The sequence below is a fragment of the Anabrus simplex genome, chromosome 1, assembly GCF_040414725.1.
Source record: "Anabrus simplex isolate iqAnaSimp1 chromosome 1, ASM4041472v1, whole genome shotgun sequence".
NCBI lineage: Eukaryota > Metazoa > Arthropoda > Insecta > Orthoptera > Tettigoniidae > Anabrus > Anabrus simplex.
The window spans coordinates 843,932,723-843,951,920 of record NC_090265.1 but is presented as its reverse complement, the minus strand read 5'-3'; the positions used below and the strand labels follow the sequence as shown (position 1 = coordinate 843,951,920).

Genomic DNA, 19,198 nt, shown 5'->3' with positions numbered 1-19,198 from the left:
TTTAAGGACTGTTGTAGGGCTGTATAATCAACATTTTCATATGAGAATCCTGCTCCAAATGAATATAAATGAAGAAATTTATGTTGTACTGAATCTAATCTATGGATAGAGGTCTGATGAGAAGGGTTCTGTACAGGTGTACAGTATTCTAGTATAGAGCGTACCATAGATACATACAGCAATCGATAGGTAGTTAAGTTTGAAAATTCTCTAGAATATCTAGTAATGCAACCCAATCTTTGTAATGATTTCTTACAAATATTTTCAATATGTTCATTAAATGATAGGTTATCACTGAATAAAACACCAAGGTCATTAACTTGTGAAACAGGAGTTAGAATGATGATGTTACTAAATTTGTACTGAAATGATATTTTCTTCTTGTTTTTTAAAAATGATCTTATTTTACATTTTTCCTGATTAAGTTTCAACCCATTTCGAATACAGTACTTTGCCAGATGATGTAGATCTTCTTGCAGTTTTAAATAATCAAGTGGACAATTAATTTGCATTAAAAAAATTGCATCGTCGGCAAACAAACAAAAGCAATTCAGAATTCTTAAGTATATTTCTAATGTCATTTATGTTGAGAGTAAAAAGTAAGGGCACAAGGTGAGATTGAGGAACTCCATTGGTAACAATAATAGGTGCAGTAAAAACAGAATTGTTGGCTTAACCAGAGCATCAGCAGACACAGAAAGGGATAAAACAAGACAAATTCTAAACGATCTTATGATAGAACTGTCCAGAGCTGAAACAAACTCGCAGTTCTCTGAGGATTTTTCTGTTGCAGAGATCTCAGCTACTTTGAAGGAAACAAAATCGGGAAAAGCAGCAGGCTTGGATGGTATCCATCCCGAATTTCTGACGCACAGTGGTCCTAGAACTATGGAATGGCTTGCTAAATTCTTTAGTGGCATTTTAATGAAAAGAAGGCTCCCACCTCTTCTTAAAAGAACTAAAGTAGTTGCTGTTGTGAAACCTGGGAAAAGTGGCTGTAATACAGAAGATTATCGACCTATTGCTCTACTGAGTATCTGCTACAAACTACTAGAGAGATTGATCTATAACAGAATCTCAGCTACAGTACTTCAGCACATTCCAGTTGAACAGGCAGGATTCAGACCTAACAGGAACTGTTGCGATCAGGTTCTGGCACTAACCAGCCATATTGAGCAGGGGTTTCAAGAAAAAATGAAAACTGTTGCTGTGTTTGTGGGTTTATCATCAGCCTATGATACAGTCTGGCAAAAAGGGATGATCCTGAAGTTTCTGAAAATTATCCCTTTCAAGACCCTAGCTTCCTTGCTTAACAACATGCTGTGCATTCATCTAATTCAAGTACATCTCAAGGGGAAAAGAAGTAGGTCCTACAGATTAAATGATGGATTGCCGCAGGGTTCTGTTTTTAACAATATGCTATGCAATCATCTAATTCAAGTACATCTCAATGGGAAAAGAAGTAGATCCTACAGATTAAATGATGGATTGCCGCAGGGTTCTGTTCTTGCTCCACTTCTCTTCAATCTCTACACGGCAGATCTTCCATCTACTGCATGCCGAAAGTTTATATATGCTGACGACATAGCTCTAACAGCACAGTCCACAGACTCTGAGACCGCTGAAGCCATTCTCACACAAGATCTCCTAAAAATGGATAGATACTTCAACACCTGGTGATTGAAACCCATTGTGAACAAAACAAAGATTAGTACCTTCCATCTAGACAACAGGAGAGCCCATCACATTCCACAAGTTCAATTCAGAGGGCAACAGCTAAAATACAGTGCTCATCCAAAATGCTTGGGTATTGGGCTGGATCGCTCTTTGACGTATAAAGAACACCTCTGCAGAACAGCAGCAAAGGTTAAAACACGTAACAACACCCTTCACAGACTAAGTGACACTAGTTGGGGAGTAAATGCTAATCTCCTCCGAACAACAGCTCTTGCCCTAGTATACCCAGTTGCAGAATATTGCAGCCCTGTATGGATCAACAGCGCACACACAGGAAAAGTTGATGTCCAGCTGAATGATACCATGAGGACAGTGTCTGACACACTCAAATCCACACCACTTAAATAACTGCCAGTATTAACTAACATCCATTCTCCTCACCTTTGAAGGCTAACTGCTCTAAAGAAGGTATGGTTAAAGTGTACTGCAAATAGACTCTTGCCAATTCATCAGGACTGCAACCCTCAGAAGCATGGAAGATTAAAATCTTGACATCCATCATGGCAACTAGGAAAGAGGGTGGTTGAATCATAGTACAACATGAATAATGCCTGGAGGGAAGAGTGGGCTGCTTCAAACCCTGACCAGCTAGGTTTGATATCTGACCCTTGTAGGAAACTTGCTGGGTTCAACTTGCCAAGAAGAATCTGGGCTTTGTTGAACAGGGTGCAGACCGGTCTTGGAAGATGCAACTTCTGGCTCCACAAGTGGGGAAAAATTTCCAGCCCTCATTGGGACTGTGGTGACATGGCTCAGACAGTCCAACATGTTGTAATAATGTGCCCACTGTGGAGCTTCCAGGCAGGATACCACGAACTTCATGCAGCAAGTGAAGAGGCAGTGAATTGGCTAATGCTGGGTGGTGTCAATCGAGGGAGTCAATACTTTCATTACTAGATTTTACTTCAATAGAACTGGAGTTACTAAAAACCAAATCAAGAAAGTGATTCAGAAAATTTGGGATAGCATTAAACTGATTTAAACAGAGATAAGAAAATGTGTCTATAACTAAACTGGACTGCACCCTGTGCTTACCTGCTGACACAAGGCCAGAAAATGTTTCTTCGTTTACTATCCAATTAAGATGTGGTAGATTGTAGTCACTAACAAGGAGCAGTAAATGGTTGTCGAGATTTGACATAATTTTTTCAACAACAATGCAGTGTTCGAAATATTTTTGGACAGGAGACTACGGTGGAATGTATACAGCACCAATGATTAATTTTGTGGTGTTAAAAGTCAGGGACACAAACAACTGTTCAACTGCGCTAATACACGGTATCATCTATATACACTTAAAGTAGATAGAACAACAATCGGACAAAGGATCAATGGATGGTAATTAACTTATAATTTAATGTCCAGAGAATTTAGCGTACCATAGATACATACATATAGCAATCGACAGGTAGTTAAGTTTAAAAATTCTCTAGAATATCTAGTAATGCAACCCAATTTTTGTAATGATTTCTTACAAATATTTTCAGTATGTTCATTAAATGATAGGTTATAACTGAATAAAACACCAAGGTGAAACTTGTGAAACAGGAGTTAGAATGTTGTTACTATATCGTACACGTAGAAAAACTTTTTTTACTAAATTTATTATACTTAACGAGCTTTGTGATGACACACAAAATCTTCTATCAAATTTGAAATCATTAATCATTAATTCTGTTCTTACAAAATCAAATCAAATGATGAAGTTTGTAAAGATAATTCCAGCGAGTGTGGAATCCTCATAATATATTTACTATAATTTGTTTTATTCTCTTGTATTATTATTTGTGTTATGACTTTCTTTGTAAAGTGATTGCATTATAATAATTACTTTGAAACATATATGCATTAAGTACTCATAATTAATAATAATAAAATAATTATAAAATATTTTTTGTGATATTAACCCCAACAGAAAAGTAGAACTTGTAGAAATCTAGGGGCGCATGAAATAATTTACGGATGCAAAGGGGGTGCAGGTCCACAAAAGTTGAGAACCACTGTTCTAGATGGTCATAACGTGTGTTATTTTTATGTAAAACAATTAAATTTGGATAGAAAAAATAAACATTGTGAACATATGCATTATTTTATTTATTTAGTGTATGATGAATACAGTGTTATATACAATATGTACATCTACCATCTCAAGTTCATGATACTTCAAGTTGGAATGATGGTTGCGTAATAATTCATTAGTAGTACTAGTGGCCAGCCCGATGGTGTAGAGGTAGTAGTATATGTCTCCCTCTTACTCAAAGGTCCTGAGCTCAATTACCAGTTTACTCAAGCAGCTTAATTCAGTACCAAGGGCTGGAAAGAGGTGCACTCAACTGAGGAGCTGTCCGACATGAGAAGCAGAAGGCCAGACCTGGTGAAGAGAAGCAATACAGTTGAGCAGTTACCACTCTAATATCGTGACACTCCAGTATCTTACTTCAAAATAAAAAGACTTGAGGTTTCTACCTTTTCAATACATAATATAATCACGTTAGCGATTAAATTACATTAATATAAAAAATATTCGCAGACATGTTTCATCTCTTTGAGACATCATCAGCCAGTTATTTCCAGCATAAATTAAAAATAGACATGTACAGGCAGTAAAGCAGTAAATGAGCAGATAGTGACAAGGGTGAAAAATATGTATGTTGGAAGTGATAGCTTTGTTAAAGTCGGAACCAAAAGAACTGCAGGGTTTGATTTCACAAATGGTGTAAAGCAAGGAAGTGCCCTCAAACCTCTACTATTTATAGTGGTAATAGATGATATAATACAGAAGGTAGCACAGATCATTGGGGAGAGAAGAATGAAAGCAGTGTTGTTTGCAGATCTACTAATATGGGGAAACAGTGAGAGTGAAGTGCAAGAACATTTCAATGTATGGGAGGAAGTTGTGTCATCTTATGGAATGTAGTTTTCAGCACAAAAGAGTGAAGTGCTAGTAACAGCACGAAGCAAGAACCAAGCGTATAATGGCATGCCATTAGGAGGGGAGCAGTTGAAAAGAGCTGAAAGCTTTAAATACCTGGGAAGTGTAATTGAAGAAAGTGGAGGAAACAGGATGGAAATCAATGAAAGAGGAAGGTGTGCAAATGGATTCTTTAAGAGTGTGGGAGGCCTGATATGGAGCAGGGATGTACCATAGAGATGTAAAGGAATTATCTACAAGACTTATTTTGTGCCAATTTTGACATATGGATCAGAAACATGGGTTATGAAGGAGAGGGATAAAAGTAGAATACAAGCAGTGGAAATGAAGTTTCAAAGGTGTCTAGTAGGTTTACCAAGAATCGACAGAGTAAGAAATGAGATAGTTCGGGAGATGGTAAACGAGGTACCCCTACAGGAAAAGATAGAAAAATCAAGGCTGCAGTGGTATGGACATGTTACGAGAATGGGAGAAGAAAGGATATCAAGAAAGATGTGAGAAATGGAGTTGAAGGGAAGGAGACCTAGAAGAGGACCGAGGGGCAAATGGCTGAAAGGTGTAAAGAAGAGCATCGAGGCAAGAAGAGGGAACTGGACGAGAGTGAGAGAAGAGAAGTGGTAGAAGGACAGAAAACTATGGAGAGGCTTATATTCCAAGCGGACCCAGCCTGCGGTTGGAGAAACTGCTCCAGATGGTGGTGATGGTGGTGGTGGTGGTGGTGGTGGTGGTGATGATGATGATGATGATGTACAGGCACTAAAGAGTTGTCATTCCTGTAAATAACAAACATGCATTTATGTCCACTAAGATCAGAAAAATAGTGCATAAAAAACACTAGAAGCCTTTAAAAAACAGAAAAACACAAGGTTGAAATAGAGGTTGCACTAAATAATACGGATCTCATAAACTGCTGTGGAAAATATTGCAGAATGTGGTATTCTATTTGGGAGTCCCCTTTTTATTTTTCACAGCTGACGCATCTCAAGTGGTGCGACTGGTCTTAGCAACTGCCATTAGAAATAAGTGGCTGATGATGCCTCAAAGAGACGGAACATGTCCTGCAAAAATTTTTGACATTCATGTAATTTAATTGCTAACATGATTATGTTATGTATTGGAAAGGTGGAAACCTCAAGTCTTCTTATTTTGAAGTCTCTTGCTGTCGGTACGGACCAACAATGAAGTTTTTAACATGTAATACTCCAGTATCTGTCAACCACCTGGTAGAGCAGTGTATGTGCCACTGAGATTTTTAGTAATAGCAGCTTTTTTTTAATATTCTTATTTCTTTGAATTATTGGATAGATCTTATAAAACAAGCAAATTGTATAGATGACATTGTTATGATTCAGTGTATTTTTTTAAACTACTTGTAATATATTATCTTCTGATTGTTTTACATTGTAAGTAACATTCAAAGTTGAAAGTTTTATGGAAGGCTTTCAGACCAGAAAAAACTAGATTATTTGTTTTTGAAAATATTCATTTTTTGAACAAAATTTTGATTGCGGTATTTTCTTTTTGACTCTCCATTTCCTTGTATTTATTTGGCTTTCTTCTTGTCATCCTCATCCCACTTCATAATTTAATACTTCTCAAGAATTGTGGATGCTTGCACCCTCCTCTGATGAAAGTGAGAAGAAATGTGTGTTGAATTGGGATTGATGAGGAGAAAGCCCATCTATTTGGAGAAGTAATTTTGTGAAGATGTGGAATTTGTCCTTGTCCTTTTGGTTTGCATGTTTAACCTTGCATCTTCTTTCTGTTCCTTCCTTCCCACACTACCATGTCATTATATTTTTTTTCTTATATGTATGTTTCTATCCTCTTATATTTGATTATTTTATTTTTTAAAAGGTTTACTACAAAAAAATAACACTTTCATAGCTAAGAGAAAAATCAGTAACTGTTCCCTCTCATGATGTTACCCGAGTGACCAGCTAATGCAAGTAAAAGTGTTTAAAATACCAATATATTTGGACCGTTATTGGACATTATAAATTTTCCAGCTAACTCATTCCTGGTTGCCAGCATTTCGCCCCAGTGTGCTAAATTGGTCTCGTCAGTTCCCTATCATCTGATGGCCAGGCAGGCATCAGTTTTTGAAAATGAGACAAAAGTCTCTAATAGTGCATTGGCACTGCCGGTGGCTCCAAGTAGCCTACGCAGTGGTCTCCACAGTATGCACCACCCATGCGTCTTGCTAGGTGTAATATTTACCAACTGATGAGCCCAACTTAGCACACTAGGGTGAAATGCTGGCAACCAGGAATGAGTTAGCTGAAAAATTTATAATGTCCAATAATGGACCAACTATGTTGGTATTATAAATTTACTCATTTGGGACAAATATTTCAGGTTCCCTATGGGAATCAACGTCTGTATCATAAAAATGTTTAATTTTAACCTTTAAGGATGAAGTATGAAATTCGATAGTGTTATCACCCCTTCTATGTAAATATGGTCCCTGTTTACTCCTTGGAATCAGTATTTCCGTGGATAGTATTGAATTTCATGAGGCAAATTGAATTGTCTTTTGTTAGTTGCTGATCGAGCTGGAACATAGCGGGATGGGCCGTAACAAAGAACAGGCTGCACGCATGCTGGATCATCTCGTGGTGAATGCTCCACGCCTCATCCGTCCATACATGGAGCCCATCCTCAAGGTGCTTGTACCCAAACTGAAGGAGCAAGAGCCCAACCCTGGAGTTGTGGTCAGTGTTCTCACAGCCATTGGTGATCTTGCTGAGGTGAGTCTGGCCATTTTCATATGTAGGACAAGAATGATATTTGAAAAAAGTTGTTTCTTCATCTTTTTTTTCCAGTTATCTTCTGGTTCATGTTATGAATCAAGGACCCCCGTCATTATTATTATTATTAAATTGTACATGTACAATCTAGGAGTGGTAGATGGAGAAAGGGCCACATGCATGGTAGTGCCTCCATTCTCACGTATGTTTACATAAACTCTACTGAATAATAACAGATGTATAGACAATTTTAAATGTACATATATATACACTCCAGACATGTACTCTTAGAATAATATTTTTCTTGATTTAATCTATACATATTAAGAGTAAAAAGACCCAGTCACTCATACCTCTGCACAAAAACCACTACCACACCTCACGCATACACATTTGCCCATGTTCGCCCACATTCAACTGTACTTGCACACATCATTCTTGAAATTCTAATCTATATAAGTTATATACATCACATATGGGTTTTTATTTACATATACATTTTCTTTACTGCATGGAGGATGTGAGGAAGAGAAAGAAGTTTTACCGTATTATCCTGAATACCACCCGCCACCGAATAAGACCTGCATCCTAAATTTGAGACGGCTAAAATATGGAAAAATTAAAAATAAAATAACTTACAAACCTATTTCATTTTCTTCAAATATACCACACACATAAATTCAAACAGCTTATAATTAATAAAATCATCACAAAAATCGTAAATAAAATCGGTCCAATACGCAGATCATTCACAGTTCACCGTCGTCATATGAAGTTTCACCATAGGAACTTTTGTTGCTGGCATCTTTCCACAAATATTCACTACCGTCCACTGAATTTGAAATTCCACATTTGTTAAAGCTTTTGGACACTAGATTGTTGGGAATGCACACACAAGCGGTCTTGATCCAGCTGCATGTTAGTCCCACTTCAGGCCTCTTCACTCGTCTGGTTGGTGTTAAGGCGTGATCACCATCAGACATCCATTCGGTGTACAACTGTTTCATTGCAGTTTTGAAAGGCCGGTTCACGCACACATCCAACAGCTGTAGAATAGAAGTGAGTCATCAGGGAATTATCGCAAGATCGGTTTTTCCTTTCCTCATCACATATTTTATGGCATCAGTTGTATGTCCTCGGTAACTGTCCAACACAAGCATGTTTTGTTTTTGTAACAAAGCTCCTGGGTGACATTGCCAAACGCACTTCCAGTCCTCAACTAACGCACTGTCCATCCAGCTGGACTCATGTGTTCTAACAATAACACTGGACGGCAAGTTTCCTTTCGGAAGTGTTTTCCTTTTCTGAACCACATATGGAGGGAGTTTGGTTCCATCCGCTTATACCCACAACATTACCATGCATCGTTGCTTTTCGTTACCACCTGTTCTGATGGTTACACTTTTAGAACCTTTTGTATCCACTGTATTTTCCAACGGCATTTTAGGTGTCTGGTCAGCATTCCCAATTTGCAACAGCGAATAAGAATTTTGCGTCCTCAAATGAATAATGTGATGCTGAAAGGCCGTTAATTTTTCTTCATGCGCCCCAGGGAGACTTTGTGAAATAGACATACGTCTCCGAATGCACAATCCCTTTCTCCGATATATAAGTTTCGGATCCATCTGCCGCTTGCAGTAAAACCCTGTGTTTTTAGTTCTTTTGAGATCTCTAGTGCTTTCAATCGACACATCACTAGAAACACCATATCCTAACTCACATTTTTCTATCACAAATTTGTGGAGTCGTTCTTCAATTTCCGGAAACACTGCACTCTGCCCGTGGAATGCTCTGCGATCGCCGTTACTTTTTAGAAGATTTTCTTCTTCTTCTGCCAATCACAAATACACGATTCATCAATATCGTACTTTCTGCCAACGGCACAATATCCGTATATTTCAACTTCGCTTACATGTTTAAGTTTCTTACGCACAGTAAATGACTGCAGACGCTGTTTTGAATCAGTCTTACTATCGAAACAGTACTTTCACGGGACAGATATGGAACTCGAATGTAAGCGAGGTAGACTTCCGTAACCAACAGTCTTGACTCTCGCAAAGTACGATATCCCGCGAGATCAACTATTCGCGCATCCAGCATGCCAGCAACACTTGTGAAACAAATTACGATTGATCATCCGCAGCAGCTTTCATATTTACTGCATATTCTTTGATTTCCTGTATTTCATTACCTTACATTTCGCTTACATTTACCTTACATGCCACTGTAACCGTATTGAGAAAAAATCGATCTTGTTTTCTAGAACGCAACTAAAACACAATAAGGCCTGTGGTATAGTGAGTACAATAACCATATTCAAATCTATTTCAACACTCCATGTAAGCGTAGTAAATATTTACGAGAATGAACCCAAGATTTAGAACCAATATTTTGGGGGAGAAAGTGCAGGTGGTATTCGAGATTATACAGTACTTCCGATGGTAGAAGGTTCCATAGACGGGGAGATCGTGAGTAAAATCCATTTAACCTTTTCACTGCTGAGTTTTGATGACCAGCCGAGCGCTGTGGGCCGGGTTTTTTTAAGGAAGAAGCACTTTGACAGATACATATTTACTGATACTATTAATGGAATCCATATCGTTCCCTTAGCCCTGCAGCCCAATACGCTGTCGGGGATGAAGTAAGAGTATATTTTACATCATATTTTACGACGGGATGCCCTTCCCGACACAAACTTCAGTTGAGAAGATAATGAATATGAAATGAATGATGATGATGGTGAATGAAACTGGGTACAGAAGTGGAAGGAATCGGCTGTGGCTTATGAATAGGAACTGTCCTGGCATTTACTTGGGAGTGCAAACCGGAAACCATAAAGAAAAATTCTCAAGACAGCTGACGATGAGGTTCGAACCCACTCGCCTGCCGAGTGCAGAGCTTGGCTCCATTCCGTAGCATGTTAATACGCGCGGCTACTCCACTCGGTGATACTATTACTTAAATATAATATAAAATTCTTTATCCAAGAACTGGTAATATCAAAATATTTTATATTTGGGGAAAAATAATTTATCTGAGGAAGGGATGACAATTCCGCATGAGACTCATCATTACTACTTTGTCTCGCACTTTCTTGTAGTACATTGTCACCACTTAGATATTCTTCACCTTCATTACCAAAATATAGCTCTCCAGAATCACTATTTATGAGGAAACATTCAATTTCGTCGTCAACAAGAGATGAATGTGTACTTCAAGACGCCATGATGGCTACACGTAAGCGGGAAAGATGTTCCACTCCAACGAAGCTGAAATAACACCAGATCGCTTTCAAAACACGTGAAAACCGGGCGAGTTGGCCGTGCGCGTAGAGGCGCGCGGCTGTGAGCTTGCATCCGGGAGATAGTAGGTTCGAATCCCACTATCGGCAGCCCTGAAGATGGTTTTCCGTGGTTTCCCATTTTCACACCAGGCAAATGCTGGGGCTGTACCTTAATTAAGGCCACGGCCGCTTCCTTCCAACTCCTAGGCCGTTCCTATCCCATCGTCGCCATAAGACCTATCTGTGTCGGTGCGACGTAAAGCCCCTAGCAAAAAAAAAACACGTGAAATGGAGTGGTGTATCTGCAGTACAGAACTTCTTTGAGCATTTCCACGGAATTTCAAAGCATGTCATCATATCGCATTCATTTGTGAGATCGGTGAAATACACACGGCGCCAGAACGTATGTATACGGGTTTGGCGGACGTGGCACGGCATTCAAAAACGTATATATATGGGTTTGGCAGTGATTGGGTTAAATATGAGTTTGTTCTGGGGAGTGCACGGGGGGGTCACACATGAGTAACTCCTTGGCCTCTCTTAACAGAGCAGTAATTAAGCTGCAGACGGTGGAAAAGGGAGAGACGTGTGTTGTCTGTCAGGGATTTCTTAAGGAGTTTATTCATTAGGAACGAAGTGAAAAATCAGATACGTGAACTTTAATTGATATATTACATACTATTACATATCTTAAGTACGGCCTATAGGCATTAGGGTGCACTGTGTACACTGTGTGCTGAGACCGCCCGGCGGGTCTCATCGTCCACAAGTAACGCACGGGGTTCGCGCACACTCTGTCACCCGCTGGCAACCTCGCTGAAATTGGCGGTCTTTATGCAGAACAATTAGGTGATATCATAATGTTGCACTGGAACTTCTACTTGGAACGGCTATTGTGAATGCGCTCATTTTATATAATGAAGTAATGGGGAAGAAATTGCAAATTGGAAAATTTAGAGAGGAATTGGTCGTTGGAATTTTGGGGAACGGTATAAGTACAGCAGCTACTCTCTCCACTTCTCCCAAACGCCATCATATTTTGAAGGAAACAGAAGAAAAGGGTGGCCGAAATAGAAAAGTACGTCAATGTTGCGTCAATTGTTACGCAGAACTAGTGAATATCCATGACAGAACTTATGCTCAGAAGCACTGCAAGAAAGTATCCACGTACTGTGAGGACTGTCCCAGGAAGCCATCGTTGTGCTTGCGTTGTTTCCATAAGCAACACTGAAGTGGTATCTCTCATTGTTACACTCATCCCCTTTTTTTTACCATCAGTGTATTTGTTTAACAGAATATTAACTGTTTTAATAAACCATGTGTACGATATAATTTTATTTATATTATTATTATTATTATTATCATTATTAATAACGATGCCGTTGAATATTCAACTCCAATACAGCCGAGAGTTATGATTTTCTGAACAGAGTTAACCTGAATGTCTCTATTCTTATATTTGTAGATATTTTCTTCATAGAAAACGATTTAAGTAATGGAACAAGCATTTCTTAGTTATCCTAACTCCTATGTACTCTGCCAATGGCCGTAGCCGTGTTGAAACACCGGATCCCGTGAGATCTCCGAAGTTAAGCAACATTGGGCGTGGTCAGGAGTTGGATGGGTTGCCACACGCTGTTGATGGGGGGTAAGGGAATGGAGGAGCGGAAAGGAACTGGCCACCCTACCGCACGTAAACTCCGGCTCAGGAACACCTCTGCGGAGGTTCGGACCTGCCCTCGGTCAGAATAACCCTTACCTTACCTATGTACTCCCTGCATGTCCCACTGTATACGAAGTTAGTTTGCCTTATGTAGAGACAAACCAGAAAGGACGAAAGCATAATCTGTGAATGGCGCGCGATACGGCTCCAGTACATATATTGTGTCACGAGACCGCCGGCGGGTCTCATAGTCGCCATCATGTTAATACAAGAAGAAAGAAATTTTAAAATCTTCAGTTCCTGAAGTATGGTTACATCTGTTCTTGTGGTAGCATTATGCCATCACCTCATTTCTAAAGCATTGATACGATTTTTGTCACAAGCCTTTACAATCCAGCTCTCATAGCCATATGGAAAACAGAAAATAAAGTGTTTCAATGAGATGGATGTTTTATTAGTTGCTTCCCTGTTCTGCCAGATTTTAGTTAATTTCTTCATAGTAACTCGTGCTAGCTAGATTTTTTTCCTCATCTCTTTCCCAGACCTTGTATCACTGATTGTTGGCCCGAGGTAGAAAAAGTTGTGCACTACCTCCACATCTTTCAAATGACCTGTGAGTTCGACCACCGCTGCTTTATCAATCACTGTGAGCTTGGATTTATATAGGTTGAGTTCCTTTCCATACTCAAGACCCCCGTTCTTCACTCTTACTTGCAATACTGAAAGCTTTTCCTCACTGCTGGCAAACGGGGTTGTTTATAATATCTGAAGCCATCTCTTTTCAGCTTCAATTCAGTTAAGTTATAACTGTTAGGCTCTTTAGTCTGCCGAAATTAACTTTGAGTAAATACGAAGGGCGTCCAGTATATAATGCAACACAATTTCTTCTAACAGCAGGTTGGTTTTAGTGAGGATTGAAATACACCATGTTATTCCCCAATCCTTTTGCTCCAATACCCTATTTTCGACATAATCTCTGTTCAATGCTACAGCCTTACGCCACCGTAATGTGAGGGCCTGTATGCCTTCATGGTACCACTCAACTGGTCGATGTAGGAGCCAACGTCGTGTTGCATCAGTAACATCCCTGTCATCCACGTACTACTTCCTGCGGAGTGCATCCCTCGTTAGGCCAAACAGATGGAAGTCAGAAGGCACGAGATCTGGGCTGTAGGGTGAATGGAGAAGAACAGTCCACTGATGTTTTGTGTGCTCATGTCGGGTGCGCAGATTTGTGTGAGGTCTTGCGTTATCGTGGAGAAGCCTCATCATGCTTTTGTCCACTTCCAGGTCTCCGTACATATTCTGCAAGTGCCTACGAATATCTGTGATGCTTTGGTTTTCTGCCAAAAGAAGCTCAATAACTGCTCTTTGTTTGGTACGCACTTCCGTTACAGATGCTGTTTTGAAGGCTAGTTATAACGCTGCTACCTGTGGGAAATTAATGAAACTCGACGAGACGAAGCAGGAATATTCAAAGATGTCCCCAGAAAAATACCAGTTTTTAAAAACGAAATTGGCCGACAATGTATTGCATTATATATTGAACGCCCATTCCATTTTCCAGATTCTTTCTGGGTAGGGTAGTGTACCAAAGCCCTCCACTTTACTTGACCTTTCTACCATTCCTCTTCTAGTACTTTATTGCTATCTACAGCTCTATTTGCAATACAGTCCACAACAGAGTTCCTCCATCTCATTCTAGGCCGTCCCCTAGGCCACTTTGCAGTCTCTGTATCCATGAATGTTCTCTTTGGTATTCTCTCTCTCCTGACATTCTCATCATGTGTCCAAACCATTTTAGCTTTGCTATATCAATCTTTTCTTGAAGTTTACACACTCCCACGCTTCCCCTTATTTCCTCATTTCGTATTCTATCTCGCCTTGTCTTTCCCTGTATGTTCCTCAAGAACTCAACGGGCATTGTTGTGGTCAGCGTCTGTATTCAGGTCAGGGTCGGCTGTTTAAGCATGCTCCAGGTCTTACCAATCTGGTTCTAATTTTTGTGGGACCTACGGGTTCCACCCTCATGTGAAATGATTCACACAATCTACCATAATGGTAAAACGCACATCGCAAAATACCCCAGCCGGTAAAATCTGGGGGCTAGTTAGAGTCTGGTCTAAACAGGGCATTGGATTCTGGGGGCCCTGCACCATCATGTTGGGATCAGTCGGAGGATCCCTCACCTTGCAAGATCAGGACCAAGAAGAAAACACTTCTTTGGTACAATGAATGTCAATACCCTCCTAAGAGTCGGTAAACAGATGGAACTTATCAAAGAAGTAGAGAGATATCAGATCAAGCTACTTGCTGTTCAGGAAACAAGATTCCCATTAAATGAAGTAGTACAAGATAATAAAGGACAACCAACTATCAGGGAATATAAAACGTGTAATAAAAGAAAATAATTTTCAATTCTAAGAACAGCATTTTTTGTTCACAGTTCAATTATAGATGCAATCATTGATTTTCGATCACCTTACCCTAGGCTTTCCATCTTAACCTTGAAAAGTGGAAACAAATCATATGCAGTCCTCAATGGGCATGTACCTATTAATGAGAACAACAAGAAAAATCCAGATAAAGTCGAAGAATTCTGGTCTCTCCTGGAAAAGGAGCTGTTGGAAACTCTGGAATATATGATTAAAATATTAATGGGTGATTTTGATGCTCAAGATGGCAGGGAAAGAAAATACAGGAAAATAGTTGACAGTTATCCTGGGCATATAAGAACTAATAGAAATGGGGAAAGGCTTATTGAAGTGTGTGAAGCATTCAACCTCAAGTTAATGTCCACCCAATTCAAGAAAGAAAGGAAGAAATTAATGACATGGTATTCACCAAATCCCATGTTAGGGGAGTTCCAAATAGACCATGTTAGCCACATCGAACCTGGCAGAGATTTTGAACGTTAAGGTGCAAAAAGGTGCAAACATAGATTCTGAGCACTACCTTGATAGAGTCCAGATAAGGTTTATTCCAAAGTCCTCAAGAGACCTTCACCCAAAATGAAGAAATATCGAAGTGATGAACTCAAGATAAACCAAGAGATTGTCGAGAACTATCAACGAGAGCTTAAGGTCTTGAAATCTTCGAATTGGGACGAAATGGCAAGGAGGATTCAAGAAGCAGTTGAAAAGATTATAATGATCACCAAAAAGAAGAAACATCCATGGTGGAATGACGATTGTGAAGTAGCCTTACAGGAAAGGTCTAATGTGTGGAATAAATGGTGTACTAATCACAGGAATTTTGAAGACTTCAAGGAACAACGGAAACATACAGCAAAAATGCGTCATAATGCAAAAAGAAAGTACGAGAAAGAACAGCTGCACAACATAGAAGATGATTTCAAGAGAAGCAATACAAGAGATTTCTATAGAAGGTTTAAAAACAAAATCAAAAAATTCTCCTGTATTAATCTATGTTTTAAAAGTGAACAAGGGAAAGTCATTATTGGTGACAAGAAGAGTTGCGAGTATCTGTCCAACTATTTCCAGAATCTTCTGAACTGCAAACCTCCTGAAGATTGCTGTTTGGAGAGCCTCAATTCAAGTTGGAAGGATTCATTACCACCAAATAAGGAAGAAATGAGGGACATCATTAAGCAACTAAAAAACACCAAAGCTCCTGGGAAAGATTCAATTACCGAGCTCGATAGCTGCAGTCGCTTAAATGCGGCCAGTATCCAGTATTCGGGAGATAGTAGGTTCAAACCCCACTGTCAGCAGCCCTGAAAATGGTTTTCTGTGGTTTCCCATTTTCACACCAGGCAAATGCTGGGGCTGTACCTTAATTAAGGTCATGGCCGCTTCCTTCCCACTCCTAGCCCTTCCATGTCCGATCGTCGCCATAAGACCTATCTGTGTCGGTGAGACTTAAAGCAACTAGCAAAAAAAAAAAAAAGATTCCATTACTGCAGAGTTATTCAAATTTGCAGGTGAAAATATAGTGGAAAAACTAGAGGAATTATTCGCTTTTATTTCAGAAAAAGAAGAAATACCAAATGATTGAAAGAATGCACTCATTCATCCTTTACACAAAAAAGGGGACCAAACTAACATCAACAACTACAGAGGTATCTCCCTTCTTCCTATAGCATACAAAATTCTATCCAAAGCATTGCAGCAGAGGCTTGAAACACATCTAGATAAACAAATTTATGAGACTGATGTGGTGATAGGAGTGGAATCGTGGTTGAGAGAAGGGGTGGGTAATAGAGAAGTATTTCCAGAAGGGTACAAAGTCTATCGTAGAGATCGAGGAGATAAAAAGGGATGGGGGGTGTTTATTCTGGTGAAGGAAACTTATTGTTCACATGAATGGTTTACCGATGAAAGGGATGAAATATTAGGGATAAAATTAGTTTGTGATAATATGAAGGAGGTGGGAATTATATTATAGGCCTGGAAGAGAGGAAAGAGACATGGAAATATTTGAGAAAATAATAGATTATACTCATAAAAACAATAATAATGATATGGTAATAATTGGGGGAGATCTAAACTTGCCTGAAGTTGAATGGAATGGAGCTGCAAGTGAAGCCCATGAACAGAAGCTGGCAAATAAGTTAATTTGGGAGGGAGGATTTACACAAGTAGTACAAGAACCGACTCGTCTCAATAACTTACTAGATGTATTCTTGGTTAAACCATGGGAAATTGTTGATAAAACTGAGGTAATTGAAGGAATAGGTGACCATAAGGCTGTAATAATGTATGTAGGACTGGTACCAAAAAGGCTTAATAAGAGGGTCACACAAGACAAAAAATTGTACAGAAAAACTAAAGTTGATGAATTTGGGACTTACCTGAAATCACAATTCAGTTGTTGGATAAGTGAAGGGAGTAATGTGGATACACTTTGGGCTAAATTCAAAGAAATCATTTGGGAAGGAGAGAAGAGATTTGTACCTTTTAAGAAGGGTAAAATGACCTCAGACCCTGTTTATTATACAAGGGAAATAAGAAAATTAAAAAGAAAATGTAGAATAGTAAACAGGAAAATCAAAGAGGGTAGGGAGAATAGAGAAACTAGAAAACAGCTAAAGAGGGAACTGAATAGAGTGAAAAAGAAAGCAAAAGAGAATTATATCAATGGCATTCTTCAAGAGGGTAATGACCACAAAGGGAAATGGAAAAAGCTGTATTTATATATCAGGAATCAAAAAGGAAAAGGAATCCAAATTCCTACAATGGTGGGAGAAGGGGGTGAACACTATTTAACAGATACTGAGAAAGCAAACCTCTTTAGTAGGGAATTCAGAGATTCAGTAGAAGATTGTCAGGACTTGGAAACCATAACAGAAGATAGAGAGGGAGAGACACATAGGAAAACAAGAAGCTTCTCATTCACAAATGAAGATATTTTCAGAGAAATCCAACTGCTTCAGCAAGGAAAAGCAGCAGGAAGTGATCAAATTACTGGGGAGGTATTAAAGACAATGGGGTGGTATATAGTGCCTTATTTAAAATTTATCTTTGACTATGTCATAAATAATAGTGTAATACCAAAGGAATAGAAGGAATCTATAATAATACCAATTTATAAAGGAAAGGGTGTTAAAAGGAAACCACAGAACTACAGACCAGTCAGCCTGACCAGTATAGTTTGTAAAATACTGGAGAGTTTAATAGCAAAGTACATCAGAGGGATATGTGATGATAAAAATTGGTTCATGAGGAGCCAGTATGGATTTAGAAAGAAATTTTCTTGCGATGCACAACTGGTGGGATTTCAGCAGGACATATCAGATCAGTTGGATTCAGGAGGCCAGTTAGATTGCATAGCCATAGATCTTTCCAAAGCCTTTGATAGAGTGGAACATGGAATAGTATTAAAGAAATTGGAGGGAATAGGATTGGACGTAAGGGTTATACGTTGGATAAGAGCATTTCTAAATTCAAGGGTTCAGAAAGTCAAAGTAGGAAATAATATATCACAGGAAGAGAAAGTTTGGAAGGGAATTGCACAGGGTAGTATAATCGGTCCGTTACTTTTCTTAATATACGCAAATGATTTAGGGAACAATATAACATCGAAAATAAGATTGTATGCAGATGACATAATTGTTTATAGGGAAATAAATAACATGGAGGATTGCTCAGAATTACAAAGGGACCTTGAGAGTATCCAAGAATGGGTTGAAGAAAATAATATGAAGATTAATGGAGGCAAATCAGCTGTTACAACATTTACAAACAGGCGCTTTAAAACTGAATTTGAATATACTTTGGATGAGGTAGTTATCCCAAAAGATGGCAAGTGCAAATACTTAGGTGTGAGATTTGAAAGTAATTTGCACTGGAAGGGTCATGTTGATGACATTGTTGGGAAAGCATACAGATCGTTACATGTCATAATGAGGCTACTTAAAGGATGCAACAAAGAATTAAAGGAAAAAAGTTACTTAAGTATGGTTCGTCCATTATTGGAATATGCAAACAGTGTTTAGGATCCTCACCAAGAATACCTAATAAAAGAACTAGATGGTGTGCAGAGGAAAGTAGCAAGGTTTGTAACAGGGGATTTCAGGAGAAAAAGTAGTGTATCAGAAATGTTGAAGGAACTTGGTTGGGAAACTTTAAGTAAGAGAAGGGAGAAAACTAGACTTATAGGATTATATAGAGCCTATACGGGAGAAGAAGCATGGAGAGATATCCGTGAGAGGCTTCAGGTGGAAAATAATTATATTGGTAGAACTGACCACAAGTACAAAATTAGAAGGAATTTTAGCAGAAGCGATTGGGGTAAATTTTCATTCATTGGGAAGGGCGTGAAGGAGTGGAACAGTTTACCAGGGGTAGTGTTTGATCCTTTTCCAAAATCTG

The 19,198-nt window shown here is 39.0% G+C and overlaps 1 protein-coding gene across 2 annotated transcripts in view; it reads left to right on the top strand.

Annotated features, from left to right (window-relative positions):
- The window catches only part of mTor (serine/threonine-protein kinase Tor), a 415,570-nt gene that overhangs the window by 111,187 nt on the left and 285,185 nt on the right, over nt 1–19,198 (top strand). For both annotated transcript variants that reach the window (XM_067136412.2, XM_067136411.2), the window contains exon 12: nt 7,213–7,419. In XM_067136412.2, coding sequence (XP_066992513.2) covers nt 7,213–7,419 — 207 coding nt within the window. The remainder of the gene's footprint in view (nt 1–7,212; nt 7,420–19,198) is intronic.